Here is a 24,491-nt window from a genome sequence, read left to right as displayed (position 1 = left end):
GAGCTCATTTGCTCGGTAAATACCTGCAGGAGGCCACATGGCTCTGCTCCTCAATGTCAAGGCAGCAAGTTTGTAACATTTGACAGCTGTCCCAGAATGTAAATACTGGTTCTGTGTTTACGCTATTTCTCACTGTTAATACTTCATTTATAAGGTGAAAGGCTGGTCTTTGTTCACCTCTTTTTATATTCTGCAAAGGTTTTCCCATAATTATATTAATTGAGCAAGAGGAAAGCAATATTTGAAATTCCAAATGTGAAGTTACGTGAGAAACTAGTGAATATATGTTAAGTCATTTGTTCCTTTGTTTGTGGGGTTAAACTGGCAACTGTGAGATAAAAGTTGTATTTCAGAGATATGTTTTGTGGATTTTACAATCATTACGACCCTTCAACATTTTTTTTCTGTTCAACTATCTTGTACATCCAAAGATAGATAACAAGAGAATGAAAAGTACAGGGTCAGCAAAAAGACCTCCTGTATTTCTAAAGGTAGTTAGAAACAAACAAAGATGAATACAGATAAAATACTTTTCTTTGTGAACAACAAATACAAAAATTATGTCCAGCAAATGGTATCCTCCACATTTACAGAGCTTTTCCTGGAAGCTGCCACAGTTTGTGTCATTTCTGGCGGTGTTGCAGCCACTTCCTGCATGATTGCTTCCTGTACTACTTGCAGGGTTGTGGGGCAATGTTACTACAATTGAGCCTTTAAGTGTCCCCAAAGCAAAAATATCAAAAAGCGATAAACTGGGTAACTTTTAGGGCCAGACAATGTATCCTCATACAGAGAGAAGACTTCCAGGAAACAACTTCCTCAAAATTTTTAGACAATGCTGTGAAGTGAGAGCTGTAGCTCCATATTGTTGGAACGAGACTTCTCCTTCTTCATAGTCCCCAACATACTGGTTTAACTTAGGACGGAAGAAGATCTCCATCAACTGACAGTAGCAATTCAAATTATCCATTACCATTACTCCATTGCCTATGAAAAAATACCGAACCCCACACATCAAGTTCAGAAATGGCATGCCGAACTGTTACATGATGGCTGTGAAGTGGTGTTTGGCAAAGTTCCTGAGAGTCTTCAGCTGCCCAGCATCAGAAATTTCATTTATTTATGTACCTAACAGGTGGGAATGAGGCTCAACAGAAGAAATCAAAACAGCATCAGGTGGAATGTTCTGAAGAATTTCCTCACACACAGCTCTACGAATTTCAAAACCTCTCTTAGTTAATTCTTGGAGAATAATTTTGTACGGGTGCCTATGAAGATCTCTGTGCAGGATCCCAATTACATAATTCCAGGACAACTGTGTGTTTAAGTCGTGAACATTTTGAAGTCTGCTGGATGGATGCTCTCTAACACAACAAATTTTTCAGAGTTGTTACAGTCTGAGGTCAGCCAGTAGATTTTCTTTTCAGTGTAGAACCTGATGATTTAAAATCTGATAGCCAAGCTCTAATAGATTTTCTATCAGGAACAGAATCATGCCGATCAAGTTCAAAGCAAATGCTGCACGGTCGCTGAGTAGTAACTACAGAACCACCATTACATATATACTCCTCCACAGCAAACACATGATGTTTACCTAGCCAAGCCATTGCTCCTACTGAAACTGGCATGTACACCACTATCGATCGCTACTCCATCAGCATCAGTATCCCCAACAAAACTCACACAGTGGACTCTCCAAATACAGGAAGTCTTTTTACGGGAGTCTGTATTGGGATTTACAGCCACTTGATCCAAGTTCAGTGCTATTAAATTGTATATCAATTTCAATTATTCTTTTCTGAGAAAAGATTTCTTACTAACAACATATAATTACTGGTGGTGAGTAATGAATAAGAAAAGAAACAACATTTGTAATAGATTTATGTTTCTTCATACAATTACACTGTCATACAGCTAATATATAACAAGCACTTTTGAATCGATAATTTTATTTTTAGGAAACATCCACATAAATTTTGTACAAAAAAGATACTTGAATTAAATGCAAGTAAAATAAATCAAATAGGCTAATCTGAGATTTTAAAAGTTGTAAAACACTGCATAAATTTTTGCAAGCTTATACAGGGTTACTTTATAAAATGGAAAACATTTCTACTAATACATCTTCACTGCCGAACACACACACACACACAATAATTTCACAACAGGGACCAAGTCAATCAATGTTCAATGAATAATCCAAAATGTAAACTTTCCAGAAAACTCTTTGTGCGAAAGTGTGCATTAAGTCTTTGTACCCACTGAGGCTAATGAACATGATACTGACACAAAACAAGCACAGAGGGTTAGCAGGGAGAGAGAGAGAGAGAGAGAGAGAGAGAGAGAGAGAGAGAGAGAGAGAGAGGTAAGGTACCTACCAATCATTACTTTGGTTTGTTCCAGAAAAATAGAATCTGCTCAACAGTCAGTGTCTGCTATTAAACAAATATTTCTCAACAGTGAACTTTGTTCTTTGTAACATGCATACTTATGCATGCATTGTAGAAAAGGAAACCAGAAGATTTGCTTGTTAAAATGAAACAAGAATCGAATTGTACAGCTAGCAAATCACACAAATATTTTACAACTGAATAAAAAACAAATCATAAAATTTGAATACAGTGACGTAATTCATCTCTGCTGTAAACTATATAATAAACGCAACTATTACTGTGATTAGGCTTCCACAAGTAAGTTCTGTGGCTTATAAAAAATTAAAGAAATAATGTCTCAGTTCTATAAGCCCTAAAGATGGGCAACTAGTTTATAAAAATAATATTTACATTGCATAATTACACATCCTTAACAATACAGGAGTATGAGCATTTCAAACATATGTACTATCTAAATATGACATGATATTTTTTTACATTTTATCGATTCACAATTCCAAGTAACATCTAAAATAATGAGTGAGGGAATGCTTGTTAATGGAACTGTTTTCATTTTTCACTTCAGCACTATTTAATCAAGCAACATTCCCACCGTAGAATCAAGTCACAATGTTTAAATCAAAACATGAGAACTTGGTAATTTTCCAAAGGAAGCGACACAAAACAAGGCTGTTGCAGACACGAGAAAAATACATAAAAGCTATATATTAGACAGTCTTTCATGAAGTGTGTGTGCTTAAGTAAATAAATACTCCACTATTCAATATGTTTGGCTGTGAACAAATAACTTTTTTTGCTCCTGAATACTCTGACACTTCAGCTGGTACTGCCTGACTGTACTGCACTCACTTTTGTAGGTTTAATACTGCAAGTCAGCTGAGGAGCCTACATTTACTTTTTGCAGCTGATAACTGTTTACACCGTAAAGTTCTATGCTCCACATTTCATGCCAATTGAAAGGTACTTTTAACGAAATATATTTCACATTTAGTGATGACCAAAATACTAAGTTTAAGAGATTTCAAAAGCCTCGATGAGCACGGATTTTATGGAGCTTTACTTTTGAAGTAACCAGCAATATATTCTCATTCCTAAACCAACAAATCAAGTCTCTCATTCTCTAATTTACAACTGACAGAGGTACAACCGACCTCTGGCAGAGCCCAACATTAGATGGAAGCATTTCTATTCTTTAACCACCAAACCCGAAACGTTTTCCACAGCATTCAGACAGGGGGAGACAAAAAGTGCATGTGCGGAACCCTCCGTGGCAGAGTGTGCAGTGGCCATTCCGGGAGGTGGGCGCATTCTCAGTATGCCGAAGCTTCCTTGTACTCTGAACCTTCCATTGTAAAGAAGTCTTCCAGTTTCCACTGCAACGTTTCAAACGTAGGGCGTTTCATTGGATCCTTATGCCAGCATTCCAACATTATCTCATACAGGCTATTTGGGCAACCAGGAGGACATGGCATTCGATACCCATGTTCTACTTGATGAAGAACTTCTGCATTTGTCATACCTGAAAACACACACAATATATAATTATACATTGTAATGTTCTTTTTTCAATAAAAATGGAAGTGAGACTCATTGCTAGACAAAACTAGATACATTAAGCGCAATTATTGAGGAGGCATTGACTCACAGACAGGCATAATGGAAAGATTGCCCAGCATTTAAGCTTGCGGACAGAAAGTCCTTCTTTGGAAATTAGAAAACACTTGTGTTCACACAAGCACAATTCACACACACACACACACACACACACACACACACACACACACACACACACACACGGCCACTGTCTCCCGCCACTGTGGCCCGACTGTGAGTCGGGATCAGGCCACAGCAACTTGTGTGTGTGTGTGTGTGTGTGTGTGTGTGTGTGTGTGTGTGTCTGTGTGTGTGTGCGGGCGCGCGCGCGTTTGCGCGCACGTTCACGCATGCTAAGTTTGTGTTTTATTTCCAAAGGAGGACATTTTGTCCAAAAGCTTAAATGTTTAGCAGTCTTTTCACTGGCCTGTCTGCAACTCAACAACGCCTCGTCTACATGGTGAGCAGTAATCTATTCACATTCAATCATGAATTTTCCATTCTAATACAGAAATACTTCACGACACCACTTAAGATGTTGGCAGCAATCATAAACAGAATACAATTGACACAAAATGTTCAAACTTGTGCCGATGTTATACAATAAGTATTGTGGGACAGTCTGACTTCTTTCCACGATTAAGTTATATACAACGAGTCAACACTCAACAACATGACACCAATACAAAGTATTATATGTCCACCAGTTTCTTCATTAATTTAACAAATTTCAAATTAGGCAATTCTTATTATACCATTGACTGCCAATACTAGATTATATCAAAAAGTCTTTAATGATCAAATTAAACTTGGGTATCAGACTAGAAGACAAATCTAGGGATGGGCATTTATAATTAAAAGTCCATTAATTAGCTTTTTCAAATGATTAAATGGATAAATTAATCAAACTGATTACCTGTGTCTTAGTAATTGATTATTCGATTAACTGTTATGTACTGTTTATTTTTATTTCCTCCTAAAATTATTTTTTAAGATGAACTGTTTGTTCTACAAAAATTAAAGTAACGATATTACAACAACAGGGCTTGATTATGGATGGAAGTCCAACTGGCCTACAGGCAGGCGGGGAGCAGAGAAAGACTGACATTACTGAAGAGATGAAAGGGAGAATGTTTACTTATTTCCCTCCAGCGGTGAAAACTCTTAGGTTTGTGTGCCTCACACCAATCAGCAACTATGACATAGGCAAACCAGTCAGCTACTATGTCATAAGTTACACAAGTTTCAAGGATTGGTGAAAGCACATCACAGAGACAGATGGTTTCACACACACTTGTTATGTTATTTATTTCTGAACTGACACACACAAAAGACTTCATCACACTACTTAAGATGTTGGCAGCAATCATAAACAGAGTGCAGTCGGCACAACATGTTCAAATTTGTGAGAAGATTACACGATTAGCAATATGGGACAGTCACACTTCTTTTCCTAGTCAAGTTATAGGCATTAAGTCAACACTCAATAAGCTTTAAAACAAAAAAGGCAAATATAAATAATTAATTGTAATGACAATCAATTATGTAAAATTAATTCATGTGAAAGAAATAGTGGTATATTATAATGACCACAAGAATAATTATGATTAATTGATTAATAGCAATTAATAATCCATCCCTTGTCAAAATCTAGTTCTAAGTTAGGGAAAAAACAGTCCTGTTAATTTGTGAACCACCATGTATAAATGTTGTACTGCTTCCATGCTCTTTACTGTTCCTTAAAATTAACACTGTTCCATTCATAAATTTCTGTAGTTCTTGCATTTCTTCTCATTAAACTTCACTGGCAAGCATTTTTAAATGCTTACACACTGAATGCAGTTAGCAACAATGTGTTCACACACAACCACGTGAAAGATGAAAACTGATCTTCATGTCGAACACCACAAAAAGTGAAAGGTGAATAAAAACTGAAGAAGATAAAATATAAAGTTAGTCTTACGATTCTGTGTACATGTGTAACTACTTTATGCACATACCTGGATATGGGATACGACCATAGGTGACTAACTCAGTGAGAAGTATACCAAATGACCAGACATCAGACTTTATAGAAAACTTGCTGTAATTGGCAGCTTCTGGAGCAGTCCACTTAATTGGAAACCTGGCACCAACACGAGCTTCATACTCATCCTCCTGAAACACGAAGAGGTTTTCAGAACATTAGCCATATAAGTAAAGGTATATCACTAAAAGCAAATATGTTGAACAGAAAAAATTAATTCATGTTTTGCATAAAAATATGTCTCTTAGTAAAGACACTGAATATTGCTACTTGTATTAGCACAATCAAGGGCAACTCAAAACACCTGCAGATTAACCTCAAGTTTTCAGAGACAAAGATCATTTCTTTGCAAATAATGCCACAAGATTAATGAGGAAAAGTAGTATGACAGATATTTTAACTGAGAGTCTAGTTACTCAGGATTTTAAGTCATAAGAAAACAGTGTCATAATAAAGAAGAATAAAATACACAAATGTACAATACATAATGTATTTAGTCCAATTTTCACACCTCTCTTATCACAATATTTTGAGCAACTTCTATTAGCCTCCTCTTACAATTACCTATCTCTCTTTCTGGATTCCTTGGAAACAAGTTCCCCAGCCCTGAATTCTCTCTCTCATGAGGACAATGCTTCATCCTAGTTTTTTCAAGCAGAAAATAAAGTGCTGTGAATACTTCTGATCTGTAAAAATGGTGTTCATAATCAGCCCAGCATGACAACTCCTGCAACACAAAACTCCCCACTTTGATTACCTTCCATCACCACACAAAATTTCTCGACTGCCGGTCTTTCAAGTTCTCCTGGACGGTATCTTTGAACAAGCTACTAAAAGAATACATAAAATTACCAAACATCATCTAACAAAATAGAATTTACTCCTTCCTTAAAGTTAGGTTATGTCATATCCCTGTTAAAACTTCTTCAATGCTCGATGATTCAATACCTCAGTTGGGTTCTTCTTCAGGATTCTTCTGGTGTTCCTGAAAAGCCAAATACAGTCGAAGAACACTTTTGTTCACTTATAAAGTGCTGTTTCCCAGCCGTTTTCCAAAGAAGTGGAGTAACCATGTAAAAATCTTCAGGCTGCTATTGTTGGGCCATCATCATTGGATTAAATGAATTCAAAATATTATTGCTATTGTGCCACTTCAGTTTTTTTCCCCTTCCTGGTAGCTGTTTCTATTGCTCACTCACTATTGCCAAGTGGTTTTCTGTGTTAGCGGGTAGATAAAAAGACAGAAGTCTGTAGCCATAATCTCTGTTGAAACTGTACTCTTGCTTCAATATTGCAACTGCTTTGTTGACTTTCCTTCTGTATATGTTATATTCTCTGGCTAGCATTTACGTTCTTAAAGTTCAAACTGGTTCACATTCTCCTCGGAGCTCCGCTATCACTGATTTTATATTTTGTCTGAAAAATGTGTGGTGTTCACGCTCTTTAATGTATTTTGTTACTGCACTTCCAGGTGTTCAGGTAAACTTGTTGTAGATCGATGAAGTCTTATCATGTGTTGACTGAAAAGTATAGCCCTTATGCAATTCCTTCAAAATATTCTGCATATGCTGCTCTTGTTTGCAATGTTGTTGTTACCACTTCATTTTACGGGCCTATTTATATAAAGGTCATGATATTCATTGGCCATCAACATTTCCCTAAGGAAATCTGGTGCCAGTCACAAGCTGTATCTGTCACTGATGCGGACTACACGTAAAGACAGTGTTCAGAATGGCTTGCTTCTGGGCTGGATGGTGTAGCTTTTCTATAAATCTGTGTCCTAGAATATTGTGTCTTATATTGATCAAAAAAATTAAGAAATGGAGGCTGACATCACTCTCTGACTCAATGATAAAGCTGATTTTTAGAAGAATGTTGTATAGAAACTCCTGGAATTTAAATAGCTTGTCACTGTTGTGTGGTCGTGCAGCAAATCTGTCATCTATATAGAGGAGCCAGCAAGATAGTTTTGGTTCTGCTTAGCTTAATGCCTTCTGTTTGAAATGCTCTGCAAAAATGATAATTGCTAGAGGCAACAAAGGTTATGGTTTGGAAGTGGGTGACGTATTCCCCACAACGACCCCGTTAAGTTTTATTTACACCCCCTCCGCAAACATGCCTTCACCCTAGCCAGTATACGCTCGCATATTTTATTTTCTCAGGCTTGTCTGACATTTGGCATTACCCCCAAAGGCCTCACACTTAAAGTTCCCATCTCTGGCTGCAACCCTTCTTTCCATCAGTCCCTATACCAGTTCCAAACTGAACAATCCATTGCCCTCACCCACCTAATCCTTCACCTACACATCAACTCAGCCAATGAACACACCCGTCAACTCCTATCCTTAATAAAAGTCCTCAATCTTTCCTCTCCCACATCCACACCAGCTGTTCAGAGCATCCTCCTACAGGCCAACCGCAAATTAGAACAGCATGGCACCCTTCCACCTCAAAAAGCTATCCAATCTCCTGGTTTCCCACCTCTGGAAAGGCAACTCACTCACCCTTCACAACCTTTCCAGCAAACCTCAACCTCCTCTCATTGCACACAAACCCAGTCTCTCCCATCTACTCAATCTCCCACTTCCAGCTCCACTCCCTCCAAAACCTCAAAATTCCAATCAACACAATCTGGTATCACAACACCGTAATTCAGTAGTTAACCTTTCCTCCAAATCTCTCTCCCAATCCGAAACCTCTGTCCTATCCAAAGGCCTCACCTTCAGCCCCACTCCCAGATTCAACCAAACAGCCCTCGTCAAAGATTTACTGTCCTACACTCGTACTCTCTGCTGGAAATATCACTTTGCCACAAAGAAAAATTATCCTAATCCTACCCCTAATGATCCAACTCCCCAAGACACTATCCAAATTGAACCCTGCCTGGAACAGTTCCGTCCTCCGTCACAGCGGGACCCACCTCCTCTTCCTCAAAATCACCCTCTCCAAACCTTCCAGGAATTTCTGACTTCCAGCCTTGCCTCTCAATCCCTCTTAAAAAAACCTTAATCCTACTCCCAATATCACCACTGCTGAAGCCCAGGCTATCCGTGATCTGAAGGCTGACCGGTCCATCGTCATTCTTCCGGCGGACAAGGGTTCCACGACCGTGGTACTTGATCGTCGGGAGTATGTGGCTGAGGGCCTGCGTCAGCTTTCAGACAACACCACATACAAAGTTTGCCAAGGTAATCCCATTCCTGATGTCCAGGCAGAGCTTCAAGGAATCCTCAGAACCTTAGGCCCCCTACAAAACCTTTCACCTGACTCCATCAACCTCCTGACCCCACCGACATCCCGCACCCCTACCTTCTACCTTCTTCCTAAAATTCACAAACCCAATCATCCCGGCCGCCCCATTGTAGCTGGTTACCAAGCCCCCACAGAACGTATCTCTGCCTACGTAGATCAGCACCTTCAACCCATTACATGCAGTCTCCCATCCTTCATCAAAGACACCAACCACTTTCTCGAACGCCTGGAATCCTTACCCAATCCGTTACCCCCGGAAACCATCCCTGTAACCATTGATGCCACTTCCTTATACACAAATATCCCGCACGTCCAGGGCCTCACTGCGATGGAGCACTTCCTTTCACGCCGATCACCTGCCACCCTACCTAAAACCTATTTCCTCATTACCTTAGCCAGCTTCATCCTGACCCACAACTTCTTCACTTTTGAAGACCAGACATACCAACAATTAAAGGGAACAGCCATGGGTACCAGGATGGCCCCCTCGTACACCAACCTATTCATGGGTCGCTTAGAGGAAGCCTTCTTTGTTACCCAGGCCTGCCAGCCCAAAGTTTGGTACAGATTTATTGATGACCTCTACATGATCTGGACTCACAGTGAAGAAGAACTTCAGAATTTCCTCTCCAACCTCAACTCCTTTGGTTGCATCAAATTCACCTGGTCCTACTCCAAATCCCATGCCACTTTCCTTGATGTTGACCTCCACCTGTCCAATGGCCAGCTTCACACGTCCGTCCACATCAAACCCACCAACAAGCAACAGTACCTCCATTATGACAGCTGCCACCCATTCCACATCAAACGGTCCCTTCCCTACAGCATAGGTCTTCATGGCAAACGAATCTGCTCCTGTCCGGAGTCCCTGAACCATTACACCAACAACCTGACAACAGCTTTCGCATCCCGCAACTACCCTCCCGACCTGGTACAGAAGCAAATAACTAGAGCCACTTCCTCATCCCCTCAAACCCAGAACCTCCCACAGAAGAACCACAAAAGTGCCCCACTTGTGACAGGATACTTTCCGGGACTGGATCAGACTCTGAATGTGGCTCTCCAGCAGGGATACGACTTCCTCAAATCCTGCCCTGAAATGAGATCCATCCTTCATGAAATCCTCCCCACTCCACCAAGAGTGTCTTTCCGCCGTCCACCTAACCTTCATAACCTCTTAGTTCATCCCTATGAAATCCCCAAACCATCTTCCCTACCCTCTGGCTCCTACCCTTGTAACCGCCCCCGGTGTAAAACCTGTCCCATGCACCCTCCTACCACCACCTACTCCAGTCCTGTAACCCGGAGGGTGTACACGATCAAAGGCAGAGCCACATGTGAAAGCACCCACGTGATCTATCAACTGACCTGCCTACACTGTGACGCATTCTATGTGGGAATGACCAGCAACAAACTGTCCATTCACATGAATGGACACAGGCAGACAGTGTTTGTTGGTAATGAGGATCACCCTGTGGCTGAACATGCCTTGGTGCACGGCCAACACATCTTGGCACAGTGTTACACCGTCCGGGTTATCTGGATACTTCCCACTAACACCAACCTATCCGAACTCCGGAGATGGGAACTTGCTCTTCAATATATCCTCTCTTCCTGTTATCCACCAGGCCTCAATCTCCACTAATTTCAAGTTGCCGCCACTCATACCTCACCTGTCATTCAACAACATCTTTGCCTCTGCACTTCCGCCTCGACTGACATCTCTGCCCAAACTCTTTGCCTCTGTATATGTCTGTTTGTGTCTGTATATGTGTGGATGGATATGTGTGTGTGGGCGAGTGTATACCCGTCCTTTTTTCCCCCTAAGGTAAGTCATTCCACTCCCGGGATTGGAATGACTCCTTACCCTCTCCCTTAAAACCCAAATCCTTTCGTCTTTCCCTCTCCTTCCCTCTTTCCTGACGAGGCAACCGTTGGTTGCGAAAGCTAGAATTTTGTGTGTATGTTTGTGTTTGTTTGTGTGTCTATCGACGTGCCAGCGCTTTCGTTTGGTAAGTCACATCATCTTTGTTTTTAGATATATTTTTCCAACGTGGAATGTTTCCCTCTATTATATTCATATCATTTATTTGTACATTTATTTAAGAGGAACATTGAAGCATATACGAGTCTGTTCTTTCTCACTGCACAGTCAACACATTCAACACCACTTGAAATAAACATCAGCTTTTCCTCTTGTGTTGAGCAATCAATACGGAAGGTTTCTACATGAGTGGAAAAATTTTACAACAATTTCAATGTGCAATTGTGTTGTTAAATCAGGGTACAGAACAGCCAAACACAATGTTACTGACGAAAATTTCTGAGAGAAACCCAGAGAAATCTACATTTCAGTCCTGTAAGTAGACTACATAAAACTCAACTCTAGAGCCAGTTGGAAACATTTTTTTCTGTGTAGCTGGGTGTTATGTGGTTAGGGTACACATTGACATTACACACAGACAAATCTTAATCCAATACATCTGCACAAGCACAAGTAATATTTTATGAGAGAGCATATAGCAATTCTGTTATCTGCATTTACTGTAAATTACAAACCAATTTAGAGGAAACCTTCCATTTAAAATGTAAAACATCATTACCTTTATAAGTCTCGCCAAACCAAAATCAGCTATTTTAACGATGTTTCCATCACCAACCAGAACATTTCGCGCCGCCAAATCCCTATGGATGTAGTTCTGCGATTCCAAGTATGCCATTCCTGCTGCTATTTGTGCAGCCATATCTATCAGCTGTGGCAACTTCAGAGAGCGTCCCTTCCCTGGAAGTAGGATACCGTCTTGCAATAACTTTTCTTTGTTGTCACTTCACAAGACATTATCTTTAAAAATTAGATGCAGTGAAAAACACTGTTGATGAAATGTTATCATTTCATAGTAAGGATGTTATGGCTACAGTATTTCACAGTTTCACCTGACTGTGCAACGAGGTTGGTGTGAAGGTAAGTGGATTTCTCACATGCAAACATGAATCTCTTCACAGAATACTTTTATCCTACTCTCCAGTAACCAATTACTTCCACTTTTTGTGCAGAGTACTGCAATGTCAAATACGTAACATAACATTACATTACAACTGTTACCATCCTTCACAGTGACTAGATGGTGATGAGAGTTCAAAACATGTGTTATATCAACTCTCATCTGACAGTAAGTTAACTGATTACCATTGTGATGTCAGGTTTCCTAACTTCATTGATAACTGGTGAAAAGATGATTGTTAACAAGTTACAATCCTGTTGAATGCAAATTTGTCCACAGGTTAATACTTGGAGCACTTAATGATACTCCTTCAAAAGTGGCAAGAAATGAAATGTGACAACTACACAGCTCACACACTAATCCTCCACATCCATCATATTCATATTCACAAAATTTCTCTCGTATCATTTCCAGAGGAAAACATTAAATGTTACAAAAAATTGTGATACTGAACTAATATTGCAAAGGAATATATAAACTTCAGTAACTGAAAATTAGGAGGTATCAGTGAAGATCCATGACGTAAGATTACAATTGTCTGAAGCATTGCATGCAACATCTCACGTGCAACAATTTGAATATATGATTAATTTGTTTGTACTTTTTGTTTGTATGATCTCATTAATTGTTACTCTGTACAAAAAATACAAATTTCTTAGACTTTAATATATCTGAGTACTTCTTGTACCACAAAATGACAATAAGGAAATAGAAAGTCCTTGGTATAATATAAATGTTTTTCAAACACAAATTCAGGTACTACCATTGTAGCCCACATGTTGACTTCTGTTTCAAAAAATATTTTAAATTTATCACATCCCATTCCTTTATAAAACAGTGCAGCCAGGTAAATGTACAGATTGCACTACAAAGTATTGATAGCACACATATTTACCTTGCAAATATTCTAGCAAACTTCCATTCTTCATAAGTTCAGTGACAATATATATGGGTTCCTCTAATGTGCACACTGCATAGAGCTGAATTAATTTATTGTGTCTTAGCTTCTTCATAATATGAGCTTCTGCCATAAAATCTTGCCCATCCATGGTTCCTGTAACACCATTACTGTAATCAGTTGTCACGATATGAATAGAGAAAAGTGTGACTTACGTGAGCTACATATAGAGCATTAGTGACCCTTCAGTTGAATCTTTTTTTTATTTTATTTAGTTCTTACACAGCAACTTAAGATAAAAATAGATAACTGAAAGTTACGTAATTTATCAAATGTACTCTTCAAAATTCATTCTGTGTACCTGGCTTAAGGGTTTTTATGGCTACAGGGGTAGTGTTGTTCCACAAGCCCTCCCAGACCTCACCAAACTGGCCGTGACCTAACTTGCGGACGAACTTGAGGGACGAGCGGTCTATCTCCCACTGGTCTCGCGTGCTGTGGGACAGACCACCAGTAACTGGCTTCTCCACCTGTTACAATAATACATCAGTGCAAAATTAGTCCAGAACACTTATGAGAGTCAAATATTAACAAATGGGCACTACCACATTTTTATCACTCAGAAGTCATTCAAGTTCTCTACACTTTCTAAAAACAGAACTTTATCAACAAGACACACTTGACTCCTTCATATGGCAATTCAAATCATGAAACTACAGCATTTAGAAAAAAGCTCACATTTTTGAAGTAGTTCACAGTATTTACTACAGCAATTAAGTAATCTTGCAGTCTTTTCTAATCCACGAAATGACAATTTATCTCAATTTTTACATTAACTGAAGGAAGTATAGTAATATGAGATGAATTACAAAATTATGGTTAAGTTACTAATGTATAAAAAACTCATCTTGCTAGAAACACAATATAATTTTTTGAAGTTAAACCACAATTTACTTTCTAATAATCATAATTATAAAAGCTGACACTTATTTGGTCCTTTTCAACTAGATACTTAAATGTGCACAGATCTCAAATTTCCCTCAAAAATTTTGCACTTGAATAACTTTTTTTAAACAATCTAACATGGCTATTGGTTGCAGTAGTCTTATCTAGTGATTTAAATCCACTGAAAGCTGTTTTTCAAGAAAAATGGGACAAACACATTTTGAAGTCGAGGTAACATGACATCAAGATGTTTAAGTTCAGTAGCACAAAAATTTGAGGCAGAAGCCAGTTGTCACCAATGTTGCATCAGATGATTATCGGCTTTACTAAAATGCGACCCCATGGACAAAGTTGTTTTGTGCCTCACTTGATAACAAAGATATTTCACGCCTGAAGGAAAGTGAAACCCAGAATTTTTTTTTTTTTCTATTATGACTAAAGTTTAAATTATATGTACATAAGTGTGGCAGTGAAAGTGTTCAAATGTTGTGACAGCAAAAACACAAAGGAACGAGTCCTTTCATTAAAATCAGCTTAAAAAATTGAAATTTTATCAACAAAAAAGAAAATTCCATAACACTGATCACAAAGCGCTGAAGAAAGTAGACCAATTTAAATATTTCAATTCTTCTATATTCTGTAAATAAAAATGGTTTAGATGTTTATGACTGAAAAGATAAATTTAATATGAACAAAATCAACCTAGTTACAATTCTACATTTTGACATTTAAGTGATTTAAACATACTGCCATATAAATAAATAAAAATATCTTTGTTCAACTAATTTTTTTTTAAAGTATGTTACGACATGATGTACAATTAGAAAGATCCCACTTTCGAGTCCAGTCGTCCAGCACACAGTTATAAGCTATCAGGAAGTTTCATGAGATGTAATTCACTGACACATTTCACATCACTGAATGCATATAGCACAACGAATCTGTTAGTGGATTAATCACATCTGATGATGGCAGTAAATCAACAAAACTGGTACCAGTAAAGTGAACATTGTAATTGTAAGGTGATCTTCACATACTAAATGATCATCATATAAACAACTGAATTATGACTGTGGTAATGCTAGTGAATACAAATAATCACCACAGATGAAATCAGATTATCATCGCCCATAAATGCTGGCTAAGAGTACGATGATGGAAGTTCAAAGTACAAAACATATTAACCGAAAAAATATAATGTATGTGACAAGTAACAGCAGTATTCTAGTGTTTCCAATTATGTCATCATATTTCACATAAAACTGATAACACTAGCATACAGATTTATGTTGTTCCAGCATATTAATTATTTGGCATTTTCCCAACTGAGTTACTGGAATGAGCGCAGTTCAGTTTACATTCAAGATGTTCTGAAATCTTATATGGTTCTATGAGATAGTTAATTCCAAACACAGAATCAAAAAACTAAATCTCTTTTACTTCCCTTTTTGTCTCTTTATTTTCTCAATGGTTTTCAGTTCCCTCTAACTCATGAAGTCTAAGAACTATGATCTGTCGATCTAGCAGCAAATTCTGTTTTAATTCGTGACAAAGCATCACAATAAGTCACAGGTCATGAAGTACTGAAATACAGTGTGTGAATGTGTTTTGTTGTGTGTGTGTGTGTGTGTGTGTGTGTGTGTGTGTGTGTGTGTGTGTTTCTTGTTGAACACCACAGAACAAGCAAATATTCAAATACATACGAAAGTGTGCCTTACACATTAAGTTAGATGTTAATCAAATTTAATTCTAAAGTGATGTTGAGTCAAAAATCAAAATACACTAGTCTAAATGTTTTACAGCACCAGCTGTCTAAAATAACTTCCTTGAAAAGCTGAACACACATCCAGATGTTGGTGAACTAATAGCTTTGGATTTATCACTCTGAATTTGATATTCATTAAGAAAAATGAATAACACAAATTAACTATTGTTATGAAATTTGATTTGTTGACTTGTTATATTGTAACAGTACAGCATACACACACACACACATTTTCAAGCAGAATTTAATAAGGCACAACAAAAATACTTGCTCTCACATTGAGATGAATTGAAAGAGGGTCTACATTAATCTTGAGAAACATTTTTACTTTGCACATAACTGAGCTTGGAAATTTATAACAAAAAGGAAATTGGGAAGATAACCATACTGACTGGAAAGGCAATTCAAACATAAACAACAACAAATACCAAGCAAGCAAAAGGTTTTTATAACTTGAATACTTTGGTCTCAGTTGAGTACTTTATAACAAAGATTCTTTGCAGTCTTCACCATAGCGAAAAAGATGTTGAGACTGCTGTAAGTATTGACACAGACATTAATGAAGATTATTTTAAATCCATAATTACAGACTGTATTTGTTTCTGTACATTGTTGATGCATTGAAGATATTTCTGACACAGTGATTAACCATCAACACACAAATTGAAAGTGCAAAGGAATGCAATCAGGCACAACATATGAAATAATGCAGTTAAGGTAACAAATACCTACATTAAACAGAACTAATATGGACTGAGAAGTAGTTTGCATAAGCCGCAAAACAACTTTTTATGAAAAAAGTAACTTTTTCAAGCAATGTGTGTCTGATGCCACACATTAATACACAACATTCAAAATGTAACCACTAAATTTCTGCAATGTCACTACAAGGAAGGTACTTTATATTATCTCCACTTCTATACAGAATGAAGCAGCAAAAAGCATATCATCAAGGAATTCAACTACAACAGCAATGTAACTGAGGGATAACAGTAACAAAAGAATCTGATGCAGCTGAGGAATGATTTACATTCATAGTATAATGGTTCTATGTGCATGTAAATAATCCAACAAATGTGGAACAAGTTCACTAAATTAACGAACACAAAGAATAGTGCAAAAAATAGTGGATAACCCCTATATGCTTAGGCACATAATTATTCTATAGTATGGAAATACACAAAAACAATGCTTTTCTAGAAAGTGCTAAAGCAGCAATGTGATATATACAGTGCTTATTTCTCTACGCAAGTGATTTATTGACACCCTAGGCATCCATACATTTCCATTCTGCATTCTGGTTCAAAATGGGCTATAAATATATGCAAGAAGAAGCACATGCAAGTAATTATACACGCAATAACTCCTAACATTCTGTTGAGTGTAACAATGCTACAATAAATAGCCATGATTTACCAAAATATCCAGCAGGGGAAGCAGTAAAGAAAACAAAAGAGTAAATTGGTCCATTGGCACCAAATTATCATATAACACAAAATATTAGATCAGTTTAACAACAGATCCTGTAACTCAACAACTACATAAAATGAAAAAAAAAGAAACAAATATTAAGACTGTTAGTGAAAACTAAGCTTTACACATGTGACAAATATTTTTACCACAGTCTTTCCATGATGCCTGCTCAGTTCCACTAATTTTCCAGCAGATTGAGCTAAGAGTGTCTAGAATTAAAATATAGACACTGAATAAATATGTGCACTCAAAATCTGTTAACAATTGATCTTTAACTATTTTTTTTACAAATAAATGTCTACAGAGCTTTATCACATCTTGTACAGAAGCCATGCTTTCTGTAAACAAAATTATTTGCATTTTTGTGACAAACAGAATGCAGAAATAAAGGTATGGATGAAGCACTGATGATTCGACAATATACTGTTTCATTATTTCCAAAATACATGTGACTAAGGTAGTTCTTACATTAATAAATATTGCAATATAGAAACAGTTTACATTTTAGAAAAACACATGCAATGCCAATGAACTGCTGCTCCTAGGTGACTTCATTCAACAACAGCAATAAAGATATCACAGAGGAGCAAATGGTATTTATGGCAAAACGAGGTAGAAAATGAAGCAGCTGAAGCAAATTATCTGAGAAATTATTGCAAAGTTTATTTCAGCTTTCATCCACAAAATCAAGTTATAAACGGTATTCCATTTGAATACAGTATTAATGAAGATATCTGAAGCAAAAGAATACACACGAAAACAAGACAATCTCAGTCCATACAAATACCTTACCAAAATATGCGAACATGCTTTAATAATTTTATTTCTCAGAAGTGCAATGTAAATTTTTCTACTTTTAGATACACATGCACTAGTAGCCCGCACACGTAGAACGAAAAATATTAAGTTCTTAGTCATTACTAACATAATCCTTAGTGCATTGAAAACTTAGTAATTCTGAAAATACTGGTCGATCCATTTGAAGCAACATTTTAAGATGAAAAGCAAGATAAACAAAAATGTCTGCAGAAAGAGCTTCCCTGTTATATTACTTTTTTCTGTTGCAATGATTGTTATAACAAAAAGGAAAACAACAGCCAGCAATCTTCTAAAGAATTATTACTGAAATTCACATAAATTTTTTATGCACCACACAATGCTAAGCAGCAGGAAAAGGTTTTGAAAACATTACTTACCTGAATGCATGGTTTCCTAAGGTTCACACACAGTCCATCTGCATCCTTGCTGTAGTGTTCTACAAGCTCTTGCAGAGTACGGAATGCTGTGCGACGAGCAATGAAGAAGCCTCCCTCATCAAGTTGCCTTATTCGATAGTGCTTAACAGTATCCCCATCCCTTACTGTGAATGGAGTAAAACAAACAAAATATATATCACATTATGTATTACAAATTCATGTAAGCAGAATTCACATTACAACACTTACAGTTACAGTACATGAGAAGCAACTTCTGACTGCCTAACCATACTTTGTTTCTAATATTATGGATTAATAACTATTTCTAAAGGTATTTACAACAACCAGTTACTATACACACTTTTTGGCACACTCCACAGTCGATAACCAAATTTGCATGTTTTTACAGACCGTAACATGAGAGTCACATTAATTACACAAAACAGAACATTTATATTTCATTATACGGAAATATTTCATAGTAGGACTCTTGTAATACACTACGAAGGGAGAATATGTTAACAGATTCAAAATAAGATGGAGAAAAGCATTCTATTAATATAGTATGATTTAGGACATCTTTCTAACAACTCTAAAAGCATCAGCCCTGAAAGTGGTGAGAGAGAGAGAGAGTGTGTGTGTGTGTGTGTGTGTGTGTGTGTGTGTGTGTGTGTGTGTGTGTGTGTGTGTGTGTGCGCGCGCGCGCGCGCGCGCGCGCGCGCGCAGACGAATGACTCACATCTGCGAGCAATGCAGTTCAAATTCCATTCCTATTTGACCATTTTTCTGTGGTTTCTTAAATTGCTTAGGGTGGAGGATGGGGGACGAGGGGACTTCAAAAACTAAGCTACACATGTCTTCACAACCTGAGGGCATTGTACAATATAAGTGGTGCATTGTAAGAGGAGAGTACATGTTTCTGAGTATCTTGCAGACACAGTTCTGGACAACAGGTGCATCATATTTTGCAAATGAAATGGTGCGACAACTAGAAACATACTCCAGAGTTGAAGTACATGGGCAGTACAATTCTTGTGGGCAAACAACCTAAATTATGCACAGATTCACCATAAAATTCTGGCTGCATATGGTTAAAATGCAATGTCATGTCCAACCATTGTGAAATTGGGCCAATGATATGCCCAAAGCCACGCATACTCGAATGAGTGGTGGTGATCGAGAAGGAAGACTGTCGACATCAACCACAGATGACACTGTTTGGTCAATTGAGGAACTGATTCTCAATAAGATTTCATTGTTGATGACGTTCACATAGCAATTCTCAAGTGGCTCCATGACCAATGAGACGATTTCTATCATCGAAGACCTTAATGACTGGTAGAATGTTCCTTCCATTGTTATCAGGTACTTGGTGACTATGCTGAAAAACAGTGTTATGTATTTGTGTGCAGCATTCAATAAAAGGTACTTGGTCTGCTGTAATAATGTGGATTTATTTTTTGAAGTCCCCTCACATAGAGCCTTCGAAGAATACATGGTATCTTCCTTCCCCTATCTATTCTTGTGCTCCATCTTTAATGACCTTGTCAACTGCTGCTGCTGTAGTCTTCAGTCCAAAGACATGTCTGATGCAGCTCTCCACAACAGTCCATCCCATGCAAGCCTCATCACTTCTGAGTAATTACTACAACCCACATCCATTTGAACTTGCTTGCTGCATTCATCTCTTTGTTTACCTTTACAGTTTTTACATCCCACACTTCCCATTGTTACCAAACTGACAATTCCTTGATGCCTCAGGATGAGCCCTATGACCGATTGCTACTTTTCATCTTCTTTTGCTATAATTTTCCTATTCCCCCAATTCAATTTAGAACAACCTCATTAATTATGCTGTCTACCCATCTAATCATCAGCATTCTTCTATAGCTCCACATTAGAGGAGCTTGTATTCTCTTCTTGTTTGAATAGTGTATCACTCATGTTTCAATTCCCTACAAGGCTACACTACAGACATGTACTTTCAGAACAGACTTCCTGACAATTAAATCTATATCCAATGGTAACAAATTCGTTATTTTCAGCAATGCTTTTCTTGCTTTTTCATTATGCATTTTATATCCTCTGTGCTTCAGTCATCACCAGTCATTTTACTGCCCACATAGTAAAACTCGTATGTTAATTTGTCTCTTTCCCTAATCTAATTTCTCAATATCACCTGATTTTAATTCAGCTACATTCCATCACCCATGTTTTACCATTATTCACATCTTACAACCTCTTATGGAGATATTATTCTGTCCATTCAACTGCTCTTTCAAGTCCTTTGCTGTCTCTGACAGAATTACAATGTCATCCTCACCATCTGTAATACCCTATCCTTTACATTCGTTCCCTTCTCACCCTCTCACTTCTATGCTAGAGTGTACATTGAACCATGTAAGTTATATATGAGAGAGATGTCACTGGGATATGGAAAGCAGTCATTTTAGTGAAATACTGTGCATTAGAAAATCAATATTTTACCTCAAAGGTGATATTCAGTGATGAAGCTGTCTTCCATTAACTAGAAAGGTTAACTGCTACAATGTGAGACTGTGGGGCACTGAAATTCTCACAAAAGTGTGTGCACAAAGGAGATTCACCGAAGGTTAATGTTTTCTGTGCGATGTCACAGACGTAGCTCTGTGGGCCATTTATCTTCTGTGTAAATTGATTGTTTCCACAGCTGACTGTCCATTTCCTGAATTTCATCTTCCAACAAGAAGGGGCACCCCTTCATTGGGGCATCAGTGTTCATCGCTGCCTAAAAGACAAATTTCCTCACACCGCCTAGATTGGGCTTCATGGTGTAGATGATGTGGTTTTATTCCCTTGGCCGCCCCAGATTGCCTGACCTAAAACCTTTCTATTTTTTCCTTTGGGGGTACATAAAGGATTATATTAATGTACCCCCCCCCCCCCCCCCAGCCAAAAACATTGGAAGAGCTCGAGTATGCTGAAGTGATAGAGACCAGAAGGACACTTGCAGAACATTTGTACAGCACAAAATGCGAACTTGATGAGCTTATTGTTCTATAATGCTTCAGTCATATTTCTGCAAGTAACACTTTGGAAAATACAGAGCTTTGAATACGAATGAATCACTTGTAGTAGCCTTGTATGTCTATATAACAAACATTTTGTTTTTGAAAACTGGTTAAAATCCAATTAAACCACTGATCTTTCATGATGTCAATCAGTGGTTAAAAACTTCAGTAATGTGTGAGATAAGGAAGTCACGTGCCAAATGCAATGATGAACGTTAAATGTACACAAGTACAGACACGCAAGCAAGTTAGAAAACTGAAGTAGATTTATACACACCAGACAAAGAATAATCATTGCGACGACTCTCAGAATCTCTTATCAGAAAAGCACCGTGGTCGTTCTCTGGTAGCAGTAATTTCTTCTCAGCTTCGATTCGTTTTATTTTTCCAAAATACCACCTGCAAAAAAATTCACAAAATTAACACCAGATCAAGATTAAATATTATTAAATCATATGTCACATACAAATAGTGTTGATCTCTATCCCTTCTACATATGATCACCCACTTAAGATTACAATGATAGTTATAGCTTTCTAGGAAAAAAAAAAAAAGTGAAACATGAAACTTTATGTACTGTATCTTTTAACTAGATGGAAAGTTTAACTTCTTATATTTCATAACAGAGGCATTATTAGAATTACACTCAATAATTGAACTTGCCAGAGTCACATACTACTGAAAGAAAGCTGCAGAAACTTATTTGACATACACCACACCAAGACTAGAATTCCTACTCTTTCAAATGTAATTTTCTGATATTCATCCGTCAACTATCCTATGGAAAAATACCTTCAAGACCTGCAACTATGTACAATTAATAAAACACCAGTAAATCCCAAATTATTTAAAGAATCAAACCTCCCTGTATTACAAATGAGTCCACGTGTTAAATGTTTGACATTAAGCATGTGAGCAAGTCAAAGTTTAGAAAAGGTTTAAAATTGTACTTAAAGTTTGCTGGACGTCACTAAGTGCTCTCATTATGAAACACTGGATAAATATAGTGTCTGGGTAACTTGCACTTCATTTCAAGCAAAAGCAAGTTTTCCACACATCTCAGGATGTGTATTCAATGAGACATGCAGATACAACTGGCAAAGTGTGTTCAGAACAGAATTAACAATAAAGAAGTAATACATCAAAACTCATGGCAGCTCACGCAAAATTTTACCAATGTGGTACAATGTGGTGGCATATGAAAAAACTGTTTGAACACATTTACATTTTATAACTAATGAGGAGGTATTGAATAGAATTGGGGAGAAGAGGAGTTTGTGGCACAACTTGACAAGAAGAAGGGACCAGTTGGTAGGACATGTTCTGAGGCATCAAGGGACCACAAATTTAGCATTGGAGGGCAGTGTGGAGGGTAAAATTCATAGAGGGTGACCAAGAGATGAATACATTAAGCAAATTCAGAAGGACGTAGGTTGCAGCAAGTACTGGGAGATGAAGAAGCTTGCACAGGATAGAGTAGCATGGAGAGCTGCATCAAACCAGTCTCAGGACTGAAGACCACAACAACAACAACAACAACTAATAGTTCAACACTGCAAGGAATGGAAGGAAAAAAGAAAGAAAGATGATGATGATGATGAAGACGAAATCATAGCAGCAGGAACTGAAACTGAGCCGATGAACTACCAGTCAGTGCACTTGACCATTCGAACAATATGCCTTTACATCAACTGCTTCTCAAAAATCTCCCGTACTCTTCACTTGCACATTATGTTACATGCACTCTAAAAGAAAGTAGTGAGCTAGTGCCACGAGCAACGTAGCACTCATGGTGGGAATGAGTGACATCATATCAGAGCACGTGCAGTCGAAAACAGACAGCTGCATCCCCTCTCCGAGTTGCTCGTAGCGTCACTGACTTTCATGTCAGCACTCGAGACCAGTTTCTAGTTATCGTAGAGAGTGTAATAAAACCTGTTTTCGTCCATTTTATTGGCATGTCATCACGCATTTGAAGAGAATTTTAGTGTGATATCTATAGTGTGCTGTAACACATCAGCAGCTGATGGCAGGCCGCCACTCGCCGTGTCTGATACTGAAGTTGTACTGCATGAAGAGTGAGAAAAAGTTTCTTTTAAAGTTTGTAATTACGTGTAAAGTTTGTTGGAACTCACTAAGGGCTCTCAATCTCAAATACTGGACGAATAAAGGTATTTGCTAGACATCAGTTCACTGCCTTAAGACAAACATACAGCCTCTAATTTTAATAGCTCATTTCCCATGGTAAACTTTTAACATATGATTATACCTCTTAATGGCTAGATTAGGATGGCATTTTAAATTTGTAATTCAGTCACTAAATTTTATTGCCCCTGAAAGCCATTAGATGGGCATCCTGCAACTGGTACCGAGTTCTGGGATAGTCGCTTCGTAATAAAGATATCGAGACAATTTTACCACAAAAGGAGTAAATCATTTGGTAAAAACAATTTTATTTTCAGTCACAATCGCAAATAATTTTTTTTCAATTATGACAGATTTTTATGTTTAAGTCACCTTCAGGTAGCCAGTTCTGTTGTGACTTGTGATACATTTGGAACACTGACTTCAGTAATTTTCTACTGCTAACATGGCTCTATTAAAAGTTGATAAGCAGGTCTTAATAAGAGAATGGATTACCATTCTGTCAGTATAGTTGATGCGAATAAAAGCAATTTAATTCTACTCCACATTTTCAAAACCTTCTCCAAATCTACAAATGCTGTAGGAAACCTCCTTATTTTCTTCAAAATCTGCCCTGCACTATTAGTCCCAGCGCTAAAATTTCTTCTTGAGTGCCCAGATTCTCCTGAAACCAAACTGGTCCTCTCCTAATTGACTATCAATTTTCAAGTCCATTTTAATTGATGTTGTCATGTTGGCATAATTGTTTTTATT

The 24,491-nt window shown here is 37.7% G+C and overlaps 1 protein-coding gene across 1 annotated transcript in view; it reads right to left on the bottom strand.

Moving 5' to 3' along the window:
* Nucleotides 1-2,311: 2,311 nt before the first annotated feature.
* LOC126190778 (tyrosine-protein kinase Src42A) overlaps nucleotides 2,312-24,491 on the bottom strand; it is a 199,269-nt gene continuing 177,089 nt past the window's right edge. Inside the window, exons 2-8 of the mRNA XM_049931319.1 lie at nucleotides 21,871-21,992; nucleotides 18,544-18,707; nucleotides 13,526-13,694; nucleotides 13,162-13,320; nucleotides 11,868-12,046; nucleotides 5,987-6,143; nucleotides 2,312-3,912 (exon numbers count right to left, since the gene is read on the bottom strand). Of these exons, the coding sequence (XP_049787276.1) occupies nucleotides 3,704-3,912; nucleotides 5,987-6,143; nucleotides 11,868-12,046; nucleotides 13,162-13,320; nucleotides 13,526-13,694; nucleotides 18,544-18,707; nucleotides 21,871-21,992 (1,159 nt within the window). The 3' untranslated portion in view covers nucleotides 2,312-3,703. The remainder of the gene's footprint in view (nucleotides 3,913-5,986; nucleotides 6,144-11,867; nucleotides 12,047-13,161; nucleotides 13,321-13,525; nucleotides 13,695-18,543; nucleotides 18,708-21,870; nucleotides 21,993-24,491) is intronic.

This window comes from Schistocerca cancellata, chromosome 6 (genome assembly GCF_023864275.1).
Source record: "Schistocerca cancellata isolate TAMUIC-IGC-003103 chromosome 6, iqSchCanc2.1, whole genome shotgun sequence".
Classification (NCBI taxonomy): Eukaryota; Metazoa; Arthropoda; class Insecta; order Orthoptera; family Acrididae; genus Schistocerca; species Schistocerca cancellata.
The sequence above is the reverse complement of the archived record's forward strand: the minus strand, read 5'-3'. Positions and strand labels throughout refer to the sequence as shown.